General features: G+C 38.0%; 3 protein-coding genes across 4 annotated transcripts in view; 1 reads left to right on the top strand and 2 right to left on the bottom strand.

Annotated features, from left to right (window-relative positions):
* plcl2 (phospholipase C like 2) overlaps positions 1 to 614 on the bottom strand; it is a 41,760-nt gene extending 41,146 nt beyond the window's left edge. Inside the window, exon 1 of the mRNA XM_082552165.1 lies at positions 212 to 614. The gene's annotated coding sequence lies outside the window, so the exon portion shown is untranslated. The remainder of the gene's footprint in view (positions 1 to 211) is intronic.
* Positions 615 to 4,174: 3,560 nt separating this feature from the next.
* Positions 4,175 to 12,415, bottom strand: LOC309717523 (cysteine-rich venom protein). Of its 2 annotated transcripts, XM_082552170.1 has the most exons (8): positions 11,905 to 12,415; positions 11,470 to 11,538; positions 10,576 to 10,676; positions 7,645 to 7,735; positions 6,608 to 6,750; positions 4,947 to 5,035; positions 4,548 to 4,630; positions 4,175 to 4,455 (listed from the first exon to the last, which is right to left on the bottom strand). In XM_082552170.1, the coding sequence occupies exons 1-8, from the start codon at positions 11,969 to 11,971 to the stop codon at positions 4,319 to 4,321; spliced, it is 780 nt and encodes a 259-aa protein (XP_082408296.1). In that variant the 5' UTR covers positions 11,972 to 12,415; the 3' UTR covers positions 4,175 to 4,318. The 2 variants fall into 2 exon arrangements, with proteins under 2 accessions (XP_082408296.1, XP_082408295.1); XM_082552169.1 differs by lacking the exon at positions 11,905 to 12,415 and having other exon boundaries at positions 11,470 to 11,716.
* A 1,602-nt stretch (positions 12,416 to 14,017) lies between these two features.
* The window catches only part of rftn1b (raftlin, lipid raft linker 1b), a 132,969-nt gene continuing 130,999 nt past the window's right edge, over positions 14,018 to 15,987 (top strand). Inside the window, exon 1 of the mRNA XM_082552166.1 lies at positions 14,018 to 15,926. The gene's annotated coding sequence lies outside the window, so the exon portion shown is untranslated. The remainder of the gene's footprint in view (positions 15,927 to 15,987) is intronic.

The raw sequence follows: 15,987 nt of genomic DNA, 5'->3' as shown, positions 1-15,987 counted from the left end.
TGCTTTCTTGTGCATTTCTGCACAAGTTCGCACACACAGCGACTCCATTACGGTCCATTTAACTGTAATAACAATAATAACAACCCCCCCACACCAGCGTACCGGTGGTCGTTAAGGTAAATAACGTTAACAGAAACTTATCAGGTCAATTAACGTCTCCACTAAAGTCACGATTAGCTTCATGTGACGCTCGTCGGTTTTGTGTACTTGCCTTTTAAAGCGCCTGGTCCCACACTATCCATGAATGACCCGTCTTCTTTGAGCACAGCACCCTTGGCTGTCTTTCACTACTGTGTGCCGAGCAGCGCTTAGCTTAGCTACAGCTAACTCCACTCGCCTGCTAGCTGTTTGAAGTTAGTTTTCCCAGCCAACTAAAACCCTAAAAAGGAAGGAGAGAAATGCTTCCCCTGAATTTTTTTTCAGGTCAGACTTCAGCGGTTATTACGTTTTCTTAAAAGAAAAATGAGAAAGAAACGAAAACGTTGATTTCCCGTTAAATCACGCGCATACAGTAGTCTCCATGGAACAAAGTTGTGTATGTCTCGTGAACGCGCAGCAGGAGAAACAGGCCGAGCTGTCAATCAAACCCATAGACAAGGGCTGCCAAACATACGGCCTGCGGGCTCGTACCGGTCCGCCACAGGGTCCCGTTTGGTCCACTTGATGGTTTGGCAAAGTGTAAAAATTGCAGAATAAACCTTAATTACTCCTGTTAATCAATAACATGTACCACCGGTCCTTTTGTGGTGGTGCTGAAACTGAAAGATACAGAACGTATTTATAGATCTAGTCCAGTGATTTAATTCTTAAAGGTGTCAAATATGTTTTCAATGTTTTATTACTTTACGGTGTGATCTGTAAAATATAATGTACATGTACAGCCAACGAAATCACACTTATTTATCTCAAAAGACCTCACCTGCTCATCATTAGTGTTATAAATTACTCTCAGGAAATAAGAAAAATGATTAAGTACGAAGTAATACCCCTTGTTTTAAAGTTATAGAAATGTGGTTTTTAATGGTTTTTAAGGTTTTTAAAAATGTGAGCAAAATTTTTAAAAACCTTACCTGTGGCTGAGCTGAATAGTTCTCAAAGTTTTACTTCATGTCCAGAAGAGAATATTTGGACGTGTAATAATATTTACTTATTAAATGATTAAATATAAACAATTACAGAATGTTTTTACTGAGCTTACCCACTTAAGCTGAAATTAGGTTGCACTTTGACTAAAATAAGTTAGAAATCCGTGCTGTAGACTACCAGGAAATATTAGACCCACACACACACATCAATTACTTTCACTTTTCTACATAGCAAACAAGGCTGCGTGCCACACACTGTAAAATACCCACATGCCTTTCACATTACTCTCACATAGTTTAAGTGTTTTCTTGCTGACTTATGTCACATAAGTCAAAACAAAAGTACGTGCAAAAAGGCCACAAAACCAACAGCACCACAAAGTCACCAAGAACATACAGAGAGTAAACTAAGGGTGACTGAACAGCATTTCAATTCCAGGTTTGTATAAACTTTTCAGCCATAAATGGATATAAATGTTGGATGTTACCTATCTGTCTGAGCTAAAATAAAGGTTACAACGTATTCCAAGGAGACACAACATACCATGCATGCAGTGCAAACCAACCCAAATCCTCTTTTTATGGTAACATTTGGATGATTGGAACAGAACTTTTATCATCGTTTCAGCCACGATAATCATTATGTCGAATAATTTGTGTCTTACATGGAATGTGGATGACACAGTGCATTTGTGTTTTCATTTTCGTCACAGGGAATTAAGACAATGTAAAGTTGGTTTTCCTCACTTTCACAGAAACTCCCTTGTGAGTGAACGTAGCTGATTATTGTAATAGCACAACGGCCACCTTCATTGGGCAAGTGTTTCGTGTTATGTCATACCCGGGGAACTATGTGCTAGAGTAGGTCCAACCACCTGGGAAGGGGCTCAGTGTGAATTGTAGAGGTGTTTTGGGGTCAAATGCATTTTTCATGCTTACACCTGCTGTGTCGCTTAGGTCATGTCAGAGCAATGAGAAAATGCAATTTTGATAATGTGGTTTAACAGTTAGAGCTCATTTTCACTTATCAAGTGAGAAAATAAGCCCTGTAGTTATACTGTTCCAGTCACCATTCATTCTACCTACAACATTTAACAAGGATAATACAAAAAACCCCACCAAAAAACATAAATAAGTCTTGCTGGTGTAGTTCTGCTTTCTTTTTCTTTAATTTTATTATATATTTCTGTATCATGTTATCTTCTTTTCAAGCATCATCTGTGAATAATGCATAAAAAGAAAGTAAACAACACGAAACAAAATAAAAGTCAACAGCAGCAAGAAGCTAGTGCACACAAAAGATTCTTGGGCAAATGTCATTAATCTCACAGTTTTATTCATCAGTTTCACATACAGGAAGTCCTTGAAGATACAGGAAATAGATGGATAACCAAAATATTGTCAAGCTGCTTTTAGGAAGAGCAAAGACAACGTTCCATGGAAAGCCTTTCTACAGCAGGGAATGCTGTTTTCTAACAATGACCTGGCAGGGTTGACTCTACACTTACTTTTGAAAGTAAACAGATTAATGCTTTGAAATATAAACTGCTTTCTCTGCATGACTGTAGGACATGTTCTGAATGACTAATGTTGTTGTTGTCCATCTGAGTGGTATTTATGATGAATCAAAAACAGCTCACATTATGTCTAATTTCCTTGTATTTATACGGACGGTGCTCGGAAGATGTACTAATCTGAAAGGTGAAGTAACGGCTCTTCCTACATAACAGTCTCATTGCACTATTGCGTCAGATTTCTTGTGAAAATATTCTCACAGTAACTACTCTTTGAAAGAAAGTAATCGGGTTTTAGGAGGGATGATTAAGCGATTTAAAATATTAGTCATGCATAGTCAACACAGACCTTAAATGTAATTCATAGAGCCTAAATTCATACCCTCCTTTACAAAAAGACACACAGAGTGAGTGATGAGGCTTAATGTTATTTTACATGGTTTAGTAGGCTTTGTTCATAGTCCACTGCCTCAGATGAAAGCAGCCAAAGCGAGTGTTGTGAAATACAAAAGCAGGAGGTGGGGTGAGTTGTACAACAGAGACATCTGCTGACTTATAATGGTACACTGTCTTTTTTTGTGCAGGGCAAAGTTTGTTCTGACTTGTCCTGTGACCATTCGCGTTTGCATTACAAAACACTTATAATAATAATAAAAACAAAACGTCTACCCATGCTGTTATGTTTTAAATATAAAAGAGCATTTTCCTTTTTCAACGTGGTCTTTTTGCACAAGTGTGTAAAACAGTTTAGTTGTCGGTGATTTTCCTTCGGCTGTGGTTCGGCTTAAAGCTTTTTTGGTGGTGCCTCCAAACAGTTCTCTGTGGTACCATGTAAGATGCTACCGTTGTCCCCTTGACAAGAGCTACTATTTGTAGTTAACTATTTGTTTTTAACCAATTTTCTCCTTAGTATAAGAAACAAAACAGTCGGGTACATTCAGTATTTTTTTAATTAATATTTATTCATACATTTGGAAATTGATTTTTACTGTATCCTTATTATTGAGTGTGTGTTCAGTATTTCATTTAGTTTCTTTGCTTTATTGATTGTTTGTTTAATTGTTTGTTTTAGGTCATCACTAGTTAATGAGAAAAATGTCATTTTTGCAGCTTTTTAAACTTCTTCATATTGCAGTGTCATCTTTAACCGTGGGAAATTCTCTGCTGACTTTCATTACATTTTACAATAAAAATGAATGTGAAGGCATGAGCATATTGCATATTAATGTAAACTCAATAAATATGTGTATGTAAATATAATAAAGCTCTGATGACTGTTACATATGGGATCAATTTACTGAAGACTGTTCATATTCAGTCATTTAAAGACAGTTGAACTTCAGCATATGCAGAATATGCTATTTTTAATGTACTAATACTTATTGTATCAGTATGTGCTGAGTCAATATTTAAATGCACCATCTGGTGCTGCCAGCATCATTGGATTAACAATAACACTTTATTTAATGTTTGTTCCGACAAAATACTGCGATTCATTATGACTGTCTGTCCACAATCTGCAAAGTGTCTTTGATTAAAGGTGAAGTGTTAAAGAAATGTCTCCAGACAATAGAACAGATTTGTCTGTATTTATTTATTTTCCATGTTCTCTTTCATATGTCATTGGTATCTTATCTCATGTTACAGACAGAGAGCCAACAAAGAACATGTGAACAGTACTGGGCTGAAGCTCAGTTTGCAGACTCAACAGTTTAGCCTTTAGCCTATTGGAATGATCTCGGTGGTGCATGTGCATGAAGCAGGGCACCAAGCCTTCACCAGCTCATTACTGCATCCAGTGGTGTTTTTCAAGATTGGACAGTTGATGTAATGGTCTATATATGGACAGGGGTTGTCTAAAAATAAAGTAAAGCAATGATTAGCTCATTGTCTTCATTATCAGCAACACATTTTACCTGCCCAGTAATTAAACACCACATTTACTTACTGCAGAGTTTGTCCACACAGTTGTTAGGACAGGAGCCACATGGAGATCCCGGTGTGTAAGGCGCCCATCGCCTGAAGTTTCCTCTGTTAAATAAAAACAGTTTATTACAATTATTTCAGGCTTAATAATTGTAATTTCATGTAATTTAGACTCTATTTTTCGTTTTGTCTGAGCACATATGTCTGTATTTACATATATATTGATATTTGTACATGTAAATGCAAGTATGTGTACTTGCATATATCGTTTTTTCTGTATATGTCTGAAATAAAGATAAAGATACAAAGTGTGCTCCACCCTCAAACTTCAATTTATTTCCATTGCTGTTAAGATTGCTAACAAAGTGACATGTAAAATAAAGCCACTGTAGGCTTTACGGGTGTGAAAGGTGTCACCTACGCGCGATAATAATGGCAGCCATAGTAATAGATGTTGTTAGGGCACAGCGTTGCTCCACAGCCAACTTTGTATGAGCTGTTCCATATGACCTGATGAGAAAAACATAAAGCCGTTGGTTTTAGAGATACTCCAGTGTTGAAATAGCTACTGACTGCTCAAATATGAACATAAGTCATTTATGTTTGTCCTGTTTTAACATTGCTAATTCTTGACTGCCTGGAAACATTTGGGCACTACACTCTGCAAGTTAATTTGTATTTAAAGCACTACATTTGTTTTAGTTAAAAGAGACAAATTTATCTTCCTAAAAACGCAGTGCCTGTTTAAAAGTGATTAAACAACTGCTTTTTGAAATATAAAAATTTCATTTTTCTAAATAGGTTTGGATTCTCTTTTTGAAAGCAGGAAGGGCCACTCGTCTTGAACATACAATCCACCATAAAATGAATACTTAGTAATGAGAAAGACACAAACAGAGTCCTTCGTCATGACATCAAAAGCATCCTGCAGCTCAGATAGCAACATTATACTTTTATTCAACAACGATAAAACTAGAAGGAATTTTTGTACTTAATCATTTGGACTTCTCTTATCACTGTCTGCACTTTCTACTTAATTCATGTATTTTGCATAATGTGAGCCAGAGTTCTCATGTAGCGCTTCGATCAGCCAGTCATTAGGCAGTAGTTAAGTGCGTCATTTCTGAAGGGGCTGACCTTTGGGATTTTCATCATAACTGTCTGTAGTTTACTCAAAGTGGTGCAAAAATGTTTCTTGCAGCATGATAATGCTTCATGGCAAACAGCAAACGTGTCGGACAGACTTTATTAATGTGTCGAGTCGACCTTAGTGGGTGATTCACAATATAAATGTCTATCTGACAAAGCTGCAGATATCACTATATTATTACCGCATACTATTGTCAGTGTAGATCAAAATCATTAAGCAGCTACCAAGAACTGAGGCTACTTGAGAACAAAAGGCATCCCTGGTGTTAAAATGCTCTGTGATGTACTTTCGGGAGTAACTTTTCTTAGATAAGCTTATATTAGTTCAGTTCAAGAATAATATGTTCACTCAGTTGGAGTTGTGTTGTTTGGCCACCTGATCACTGCAAGCTTAAGATTCACGCTCTTTTGGGTATGTATTCACTTTGTTATTGTGTGAATGTTTTGCTGAGCAAAGATCTGTAAGACTGAAGCAAGACAGTAATAAATGGAGAAAACAACAACCCCAAAGATGCTGAAAAGCTGTATGAAATGAACAAAGTCGTTTCATTTGTCATTTGATCCACAGTTAACCCATTAAAGTCTCAATCACTAATCCATTGCCAAAAAAGGTCTCATTAAAAATGTTGTGTTTACGGAAGTGTCTGGTGAATAAAAATACGTGATATTAATTTGCATATATGAGTTTTAATTTGTATCATATTTGCTACATCAGCCATTCTTTTTGCAATTTATTCCTTTCGATGTACCATGCAACTTATTTCAGTTTTTTGGGGAGGAAATAAATCACACTGATGATGAAGAAGTCTTAAAAACTCACAAAGAGTCATGTAATCAAATTATGATGCACTTGGCTTTAATGGGTTAATAAAAAGAAGCAGCTATCAAACAGGTAAAAGAAAGCAGAAACCTTTCTGTATAAGCTGTTGTTACCTGTGTATAGTGACCAATAGATTTTCCATTGGTGGATCCAGTGGGGTAATTGTAGTGTTCTACCTCACTATGCCACGCATTGATGACATCAGTCCACGACTTAAGAGAAGATGAACAGAACAGATTCTCGCCCAAGTGATATCCTTTTTGACAGTGGGAAACATGGCAGCACTGATTATTTATTAGGATCTACAAATGCAGGCTTTCGTTTTCATTTCACAGTAGATGTCACGGCTGGGGCGGCAGTCGTGTGGAGGTGAGAAGGAGGATCCAAATAGCAGCCAGAGGTGGAGGTGCAAGTGAGTAATAACCAAGAAGCGGGCAGAACCGAAACATAAACCTAAACTGGGAAAACTAACACAAAAGGAGGACACGGGGCGAGGAGCAGAGAGACACGGTGAAACACGGAATAATGCTGAGTACACAGAAGATTCACAGAGAAACACAGACGACGCGACAAGAAGCACAGGCAGGCACAAACTATAAATACGCACACCAGGTAATCAGGAAAAGGCACACAGGAGGGGACACAGCTGGAACTAATGGGCATAACGAGACACAGACCTACAAAGTAAAACAGGAAACACACAGACTGTTTTACAACACAAAACTCAGGGACCCGTACAGAGCACAGAGGGAGACACAGGTAGGGAAAATAAACACGACAACCAAACCCCAAGAACTAATACAAAATCAGAATAAACTAGAAAATAATAATCATAAACTCAAAGCGCTGGGTCACCGACCCAGGACCATGACAGTAGATTTAATTTTTAGTAAAACAGGGTTCATTAAAAGCCTATAGATCATTATCTCCTCGTAGATAATATATTCTACTCTGTGTAATTTGTTATTAAAAGAAGGTATTAAGACTGAAGATAAGATAAAGTTCACTGTGATTCTGACCATCAATCACAGATTTGCTCAGTTCAGAGGGAACCTTTAAATTGAGCCAGATTCAGATATGGAGATGTGGTGCAAGGTAACAAAGAAAAAGAAAGAAAGAAACAGAAGGAATAAAGGGAAGAGACATATACCATTGAGCAGGCGGGTGCTGGGTGCTCCATGATCCAGAGTACACTGATCAACCCAAGCCTGAGCACTGGCTGCTACCTCCTCACTATAGCTCTATAAAAGAAAAAGAAAAAAAAAACATTATATTTTGAACATACACCAACAATCCCTAAGAAAAAAAAGTCATTCTCTGGTTAGATTTGTGCTGAAAAGCAGCCCATTTGTGCCTGGAAAAATTGGTGAACTAAGAATCCAAAGTTAGAAAATACATCCTATTCTAATGCTTCAAATATGAAATGGCTTTAACTGAAGTGCCCTTGCTATTTGACACAAGCCAGTTTGCTATTCTACCAAAAGTTCCAACGCAAACGTGCAATTTTTCTTTTTACTTCTCTGCTAAAGCCTCACACCTCTGCACCCAGCTCGTTTGGCAAGGACATGAAACAGCTTTATTCTCCTTCTTTCAGAACTTCTGGCTTGATTTCCTACACTGAATATGCTTTAATAAAAGAAACATCACATGTGATTAATATATAAATCATATTTTAGACTGATTAAATCTATCCATGAAATAAAATTGTCTAATGTATTTGAATATGTCAAACAGCTTCAACACTAGCATCCCCAGGCTTCTACCTTTCTACCTATAAAACCCGAGAGCAGTCAAATGATGGAAGTGGAAGCTAAATTGGCTAGTCATTCATATGTATATTAGGTCGTTACCTAGGAATTCTGGAGGGAGGGGAGTGGGGGTGAGTGATTGAGGGGGTGGGGGAGCTGCTAAAAGCTGTGAACTTCCTTTTGTGTTTCATCTTGATGCATTCTCAATCATCCAGGGAAATAAATCTCCAAAAGTCACCAACTTGGAGTGTTTCAGTTTGCCATCTTAGGGAGAAATCAACACACATGGGTGTATGTCCTTTGTTGCTGAGATTTATTGATAAAAACAGTACAAAAAACCAACCATTTGTACACATATTTACAAATGGCCTGCTGAGTGGTGCATGGAGCATGTTCATTGGTTCATGGACCTCCCTGAACTAATGGCATTTATTGCAATTGTCATCTTGCGGGGGGTTAACAGGGTTCCATCTCTAAATGACTGCTGGTCAGCAAACCTGGGAAACCCACAGATAATTGGAACTATGGCACGAAACCGCTTCCAAGACATCATGCAACACCTACGCTTTGATGACAAGTCCACCCGCAGTGATCGAGCAAAGACTGATAAGTTCGCTGCAATTTCCAGTGTGTGGGGATCATTTGTCACCAACTGCATCACGTGCTACAACCCTGGTCTACATATCACCGTTGATGAACAGCTTTTCCCATCAAAGACTCGGTGCTGTTTCCTGCAGTATATTGCAAGTAAACCGGACAAGTTTGGGATCAAGTTTTGGGTGGCTTGCGACCTAAAATCCAAGTACATTTGCAATGTCTTCCCATATCTTGGCAAGGACCCCAGTCGTCCCACTGGGGAGAGACTTTCTGAAAATGTAGTAATGAGGCTGATGGAACCATTCCTAGACAAGGGCAGAAATGTTACCACGGACAATTTTTTCACATCGCTTTCACTGGCACAAAAACTTCTTAGACGGAAAACCACCATCCTCGGCACAGTCAACAGGATTCGCAGGGAAATTCCTCAATCCACTAGACAGACAGATCGCAATGAATTCACCACTCAGGTATGTTGCAGGTCTTTTGTGGTTCTATGTTTATGTGTTTCATTGTGTGTAAAAGGGCTATGAAAATAACAATTTATCTTATTTCTTAGGTGTTTTCAACCTCTGCTGCCACGCTGACGGCGTATGCGGCTAAACAGAAGAAGACAGTCTATATTCTTAGCAGCATGCACAGCGTGGTTCAGACTGATAACACCACCAAAAGGAAGCCAAACACTGTCACCCTTTACAACAAAACAAAGTGTGGCGTGGATGTGATGGACCAGATGGTTCGGGAGTACACTGTCCGCAAAGGAACACGGCGCTGGCCAGTCGCCGTGTTTTATAACATGATTGACATGGCAGCACTGAATGCACATGTGCTGTATCAAGCATGCACCGGGACGAAGGAAAGACGGGTGGACTTCCTGGTGGCGCTTGCAACAGAGTTGGCTCACTCTCATGTAGCTGCGAAGAAGGCAAGAAAAGATCAGTTGCTTCGGGCAGAACCCTCCACACCTAGCCCTGGAAAAAGAGCCACGTGTCAGGTCAAACACAGATGCAAAAAAAATCAGGCCACTGTGCGATGTGTTCACTGCTACAGGTACACATGTGGTAAATGCAGACGACAGATACCGTGGCAGTGCCAGGATTGTGAGTGATTGCTGAAAATGTTGAAATGTACTCACTCACTTTTTATCATTATTTGTAAATATGTGTACAAATGGTTGGTTTTTTGTACTGTTTTCATCAATAAATGTCAGCAACAAAGGACATACAAAGGACATGTGTTGATTTCTCCCTAAGATGGCAAACTGAAACACTCCACTCCCCCACCCCCTCAATCACTCACCCCCACTCCCCTCCCTCCAGAATTCCTAGGTAACGACCTAATATACATATGAATGACTCCAGCATTTGACTGACTGCTCTCCGGCTTTTAAAGGTAGAAACGCAAAATGATGACTCCGCGGGGGTCTAAGGTAGAAAACCAAAATGACTGCTCTCCGGGGGTCTAAGTGTCAATACATTTGCATACAATCCGAGTTGCTTGAATAGAACTGGAAAGAACTGGATAAAAACTGGAAGTTAGGATTGAGTCACCTCCTTATCATTAAACTATACAGTCCGGCTTTTATGATTTACAGGACTGTGGGTGAGGTGCAGTAAACCTCTCCCACTTTATCATTTTTCTCCCTCCTACAGGGAAGGAGGGAAAACAAATGCTGAGGATTGTGAGTAAACACTTGTGGAGCCACATTTACTGTTAGAGTTGAAAGCACGACTGACCATTATCAGCATGTCAGACGCCGAAGGCTGAACCGCTCTCCTGAACGCATTGTGCACGTCTACGATCTCAGCCTGAACCATTGCATTTTGTGGGCAAACGCCTGCAGGAGCGCGTGCGCACACACACACACACACACACACACACACACACACACACACACACAGACATTAAAAATCAATGTGTAAACACCGGATTACAGACATAATAAGGAGTGGTATTTACTCCCGTGGTTTAATATCCATGATATGACTCACAAACATATCCTGGTTTAATTGCTCTAAAATGACTCAACATACAAAAAGAGTACACAGAGAGAACTGGGCCAAATGCATTAATCTTACTGGGAGACTTACTGGCACAGTTTCAGATGATGATTAAAATAAAATACTTTTGCAAACATGCCTAATGCATTTTTCACAGCGCTTACCTGGCTGTGGACACACCATGGAAGGTAGCATTTGAAAATGAAAAGAAAATTCAAGTTAATTTCTCATAAATGAAACAGACTAAAAATGCTAATTCTACTTGTTGTAGCTATTTTAATGCTGTTATTTGTTTCTTTTTTATCAGTTTCATTCACTGCTCTGTCAGGGAAGTTTATAGACAATTAACACTATAAAACCTTTGAGTCCCAGTTGTCCCCCAAAATATGACTAATAGTGGAGAACTGTATCCTTGTGCATCATTTGTCTTGCATGAAAAACTTAATTCAACAGTACCAAGTGAATGAAAATAAAGAATATTTTAGTCTAAACTCTGCTGAGGACTCACAGAACAAAAAAGAGGTTTTAAATTCTAAAATATACACTTTTCAGCCCATGCAAAATTCTTGCAGCATATGATAACATAGGTGACATTACTGTGTAGTAGAGAAGAAAGCTTTGCACTTCTACTCACCAAAACACATGCTGAGTGCACCTGATGCACTGCCACGATGTAAATGAGGAATGCTAGCATTTTCTCTGAGAACAAGAAAACAAAAATCATTTTTTTCTTTTTATCCATGATGCTTTTAAACATTGTTGCCATTTTTAATTTCTGTGTAGTTTTTGTAGCTTGCCATTCATCCATGAAATAAGTAAGATATTTCTTCCAAAACAAATCTGAGTGTTTATCTATCTATCTATCTATCTATCTATCTATCTATCTATCTATCTATCTATCTATCTATCTATCTATCTATCTATCTATCTATCTATCTATCTATCTATCTATCTATCTATCTATCTATCTATCTATCTATCTATCTATCTATCTATCTATCTATGCTATAGCTTTGGTTATATGATATATAACAGAAACTATAAAAATGCTTAGATCTTACATACCTGCTCCTAAGTCCTCAGGACGATGAGGTGAGTTGGCACTTTCCTCTGCCTCCTTATATAGATCCATGTCAAGTGCTCAGTACAGTGGATATTGTACAAAGACAAGTCTGTCACATTGCATTAAAGGGGCCCTTTCTTCATAAGAGTACACCTGACTGCGAGTAAATGGGGAATTGTTAAGCCCGAGGGTTTAGTGACTACCTGATGTATTGGCCTGTGTTTACACAGCATAGAGTGGAACGGTTTCTGAGGTCAAAGCAAATAAGGAATACTGATACTGATGGATTAGAAGATAAAGTTGTATGCTTTTATATAAAAAAGGATTAAAGCTGTACAGCTTGGGTGGGCTAAAGAGGTGCCCATAACTTGCACTTGCACAAAATGCAATACATTAAAAGATTAATTCACAACGGCATGCAGGAGTGGGAACCAGCAGATCATTAAGGCAAATTCAGTTGTACAATTCACAATGATATTATTTTAACCCAAAACTACAAGTGACAAAGACTGCTTTTTGTACTTTTAGTTTAGAGAGGGTTTGAAAAAATCCTCTCTAAACTAAAAGTAAGTAAGTTTAAAAAGCTACACTAATCAATTTAAGATGAGATCAGTTTGTCAAACAGAAAAAGCATTTGCAAATGCAGAAACATGCAAAGTTCTTTAATTGTGGTTTTTTTTTTCTCCTAATATTTTTCTGGGGATGAAATCAAGAATTTTTTTTGCAGTTTGTCTGCAAATAAACTGTGTGAAATGAGTAGCTTACACTGTTGTTTACACTGTTAGGGACTATACATAGGCAAAGTAGAAATGTTATCTTGGAGCAACATTTCTTACAGCATAGCACAATCTTTTTTGTCAGTTCTTCATTGCATGTTTGACTGTACAAAAAGCATTATGCTGCTATCACCCTTATGCTTAATGCATTACTTTTCTCTTTGTTATGCAGAACAACGAATTGCTGGACTCAGTAACACTGGTTACTTTTATCACTGAAACTGGGAGCACTTTTCAAAATGAAGTGTAATGCGTAAGAGAAAATAGGCTTTTTAAACAATTGGGTAAAACTAAGTGGCTGTTGCATGGGTAGAAGACAAACCTACCAAATTCAAGGTCCTGTATGGTAGAACAAGTGGCCTTTTGACTTTTAATATCATCATAAATGCTACACGATGTTAGCATCCTAAGGGGATTAATTAAGACAGGCAGGATGTATTTTTCTAGTTGATTTTATTTCAGTCTTTAGCAACCTATCATTATTAAAGTCAATAGCCTGTCCAAGGTACACCCTGGACGGACAATCATTCATACTTACATTCACACTTACAGCCTTTTAGAATCAGCAGTTAACCTCCTGAGTGAACCTTCCCCATTGTCAGATGGAATAAAATCCAGCCACCTGCAACCCTAAGTTGAGTAAGAGAATATGCATGTAAGACAATGAGATGTATTAAGGTTAAGGTGGCATGACAGCTTACTGCTAAACATCTGGCTTCCCCTGGTGTCTGTGCATGTTTTCCTCATGCAAAAGTAATAATTAATCTTATGAGGTTTACTTTATGATAAATAGAAGTTAAATAAAAGGAAGGAGGATGTTTAAAATGTGCATAATCAAATAAGCCAATCATTCACTGATTTTTGTAACTACTTATCCAATTCAGGATAAGTCCTGGTCCTGGTGTGTTTTTGTGTTCCACAAGAAAAGCTGCTCTCATTTATTAAATTTTTAGTTTAATAAATGCTGACGTGCTACAATCTGAAAATGTGGGTGTTTAGCATCATTACAGTCCTGTAAATCATCCGTTTGGTGTGGTGATGGTGCTAGAGCCCTGAGATAATCAGTTCAAATCACTGTTTATTTTGTACCAACTTTTGGATACCTTTTAAGAAACAGGTCATTTTGACAGGTTTGAAAACTGAATGTTACATAGCCTTATATAACAGATGTTTTGTTTGATGAAAAAAAAAAAGTAGAACCTCCCACAGTATAATACTGCCTTTGAGCCCGGTTGTTTTGCAGCGACTTGCTTTTCGGCACAGTCACCAGTCTTTTATTTCTGTGGAGATGTGTGGAACTAGTTCTTGATAAAACTGGCACTGCATTAGCAGTAAAGAGGCACTGGCACTGCAGCATCTTAAGGACTTGTCCACACATTTCACACAGACAAGAAGACAAAGGGTCTTAAAAAACAACAAAAAAACCCCACTTATAGCAACATAGCTCTCTAACTTTTCAATTACATGTAGTTCTTGTTCTTTTGAGTTTGAGTGCACTTATTGAAGTCACTTTTGACAAATGGGTCTTCCGGATGAATGTAATTTAATATAATGATGGTCCCCACTACATTTCATAGGATTCCATAATAGCTACCCAGATTTTTCACTGAAAAATACAAAATGTCAACTCCATGGTGATTCGAAAGGAAAAGCCAAAATCATTCTTCTTTACCTTCACGGTCCTGTGGGTTTTTATACATTTTGTGATAATCCACCTGATGTAAATGTATAAAGCATGAATTAATGTGAATTAATTTAACATCTAATAGTTTCTAATGTTTTTCAGTGTGAACCAAAGTGGTGGACTGACTAAAATTCAGCACTGCCCTTCTGAAAGCTGTGACACCAACGTGGCTTTACGCTTTAAGTAATGAAATCAAGTTTGCTGCAAGTTCAAACAATGATGTAAGCTATCTTTAAAGAGTGAGATATGTGACGTATGGATACCCAGTTATACAAACTGTAAAGCAATTGTTCAGTCAGAAATACAAACTTCACTCAGTTTGCTCTCTGCTGTCAGTGGTGATAAGTATTCATACAATGATGGATTGAATGGGAGTAGTTCTTCCTGTACCACTGGCATTGTGTACATCCAGAAATGCATATATCCTTGAAACATAAGGTCTTCTCATGAAGTAAGAATAAAAGCACACCATTTAAAGTAATAGTAGCCATTACAGAACAGAAGCAGCTGCAGATGGACACCCTGGGCAGAAAACTGACAGCCTAATGAGGTGTGGCTCTGTGGAAATGTGCAAGAAAGGCTCAAGTCTTTCTTGATTTTAGAAGGAGAAAAAGGGCTGCTGAATGCTTTCACTCTGCAGAAAAGTCTGCACAGCCAACATGTAAGAAAAAAAAAAGAAAAACATGTAACATGTACATTTGTACATTTTTGACATATCTTACAACAGCCCACAGTGCACTGACTGAATATCTTACTGCAGGCTTCATCCATGTACATGAATATGTTTGTTTTTGAAAAAGATCTCTGGTGAGAGTGCTAATGCCTTTTCACTAATCTTAAGCATTTCAATACTTTAGCACATAAACCATGTTATAATTTAGTCATTTAGTACATTTGTCTTATGATATGGCTTCAGGAGTCTTGCAGTCAAAGAAAATGAAATTGTTGTCTGCATATCTATATTAAACAAAAGGTCAAATTTGAGTCAAGCTTGTCTGTACGTGTGTTGCTGGTGTGCTGTCTCTTTTGACAAATTAGGTCAAGTGTATGGCAAAACAGTCTGTAAACATAGCTGTGAAAAAGCATACAAAAAGAACAATTACACTATTGACACAAAATCCTTTACTTATCGAGCTAACAGTTTTATTGAGCTAAAGGGCAGAAGATATTTAATGACTACAGACACAATCCCAGAAATACAACTGACACACTGTACAAGCAGGTGAACACAGCCCCCAGATTATGTGCAATAATATATCAAGAACAAATGCACATCAAGAGCAATCACTCTGACAGAGAGAGCATTTTTGTGCCTTTAAAACTGACTTAAACTGTCGGCACAGGAGGCAGTTCTAATGATTTCAGGTTCTTCTGTGGAATAAGTGGCAGCATAATTTACAGGCTTTTCCCAAAATACTGTTCTGACTCTGGGGGCAAACATATGTAAAATATTGTGAGAACAAAGGCCATACTACTGACTGTGTTACACGTGCATTTATACAGATATGACAAAAACAAAACAAGACAAAAACCCAGCCCATGCTCAGACTGACGGTCAGAGGAGGTAAGTAACGAAGTACAATTACTTTATTACTGTATTAAGTTTTCAGGCATCTGCACTTTAC

This window comes from Aulonocara stuartgranti, assembly GCF_965226115.1.
Source record: "Aulonocara stuartgranti genome assembly, chromosome: 11".
Taxonomy (NCBI): domain Eukaryota; kingdom Metazoa; phylum Chordata; class Actinopteri; order Cichliformes; family Cichlidae; genus Aulonocara; species Aulonocara stuartgranti.
Note: the sequence above shows the minus strand (reverse complement) of the source record. Positions and strands in the feature narration are given on the sequence as shown.

Coding starts and splice junctions, on each gene's coding strand:
- LOC309717523 (XM_082552169.1), bottom strand. CDS start 11,647: ATGGATGAATGGCAAGCTACAAAAACTACACAGAAATTAAAAATGGCA. Junction 10,677..11,469: donor CTCAGCATGTGTTTTGGTGA/GTAGAAGTGCAA, acceptor GCGCTCCTGCAG/GCGTTTGCCCACAAAATGCA. Junction 5,036..6,607: donor CTATTGGTCACTATACACAG/GTAACAACAGCT, acceptor TTTTCTCATCAG/GTCATATGGAACAGCTCATA.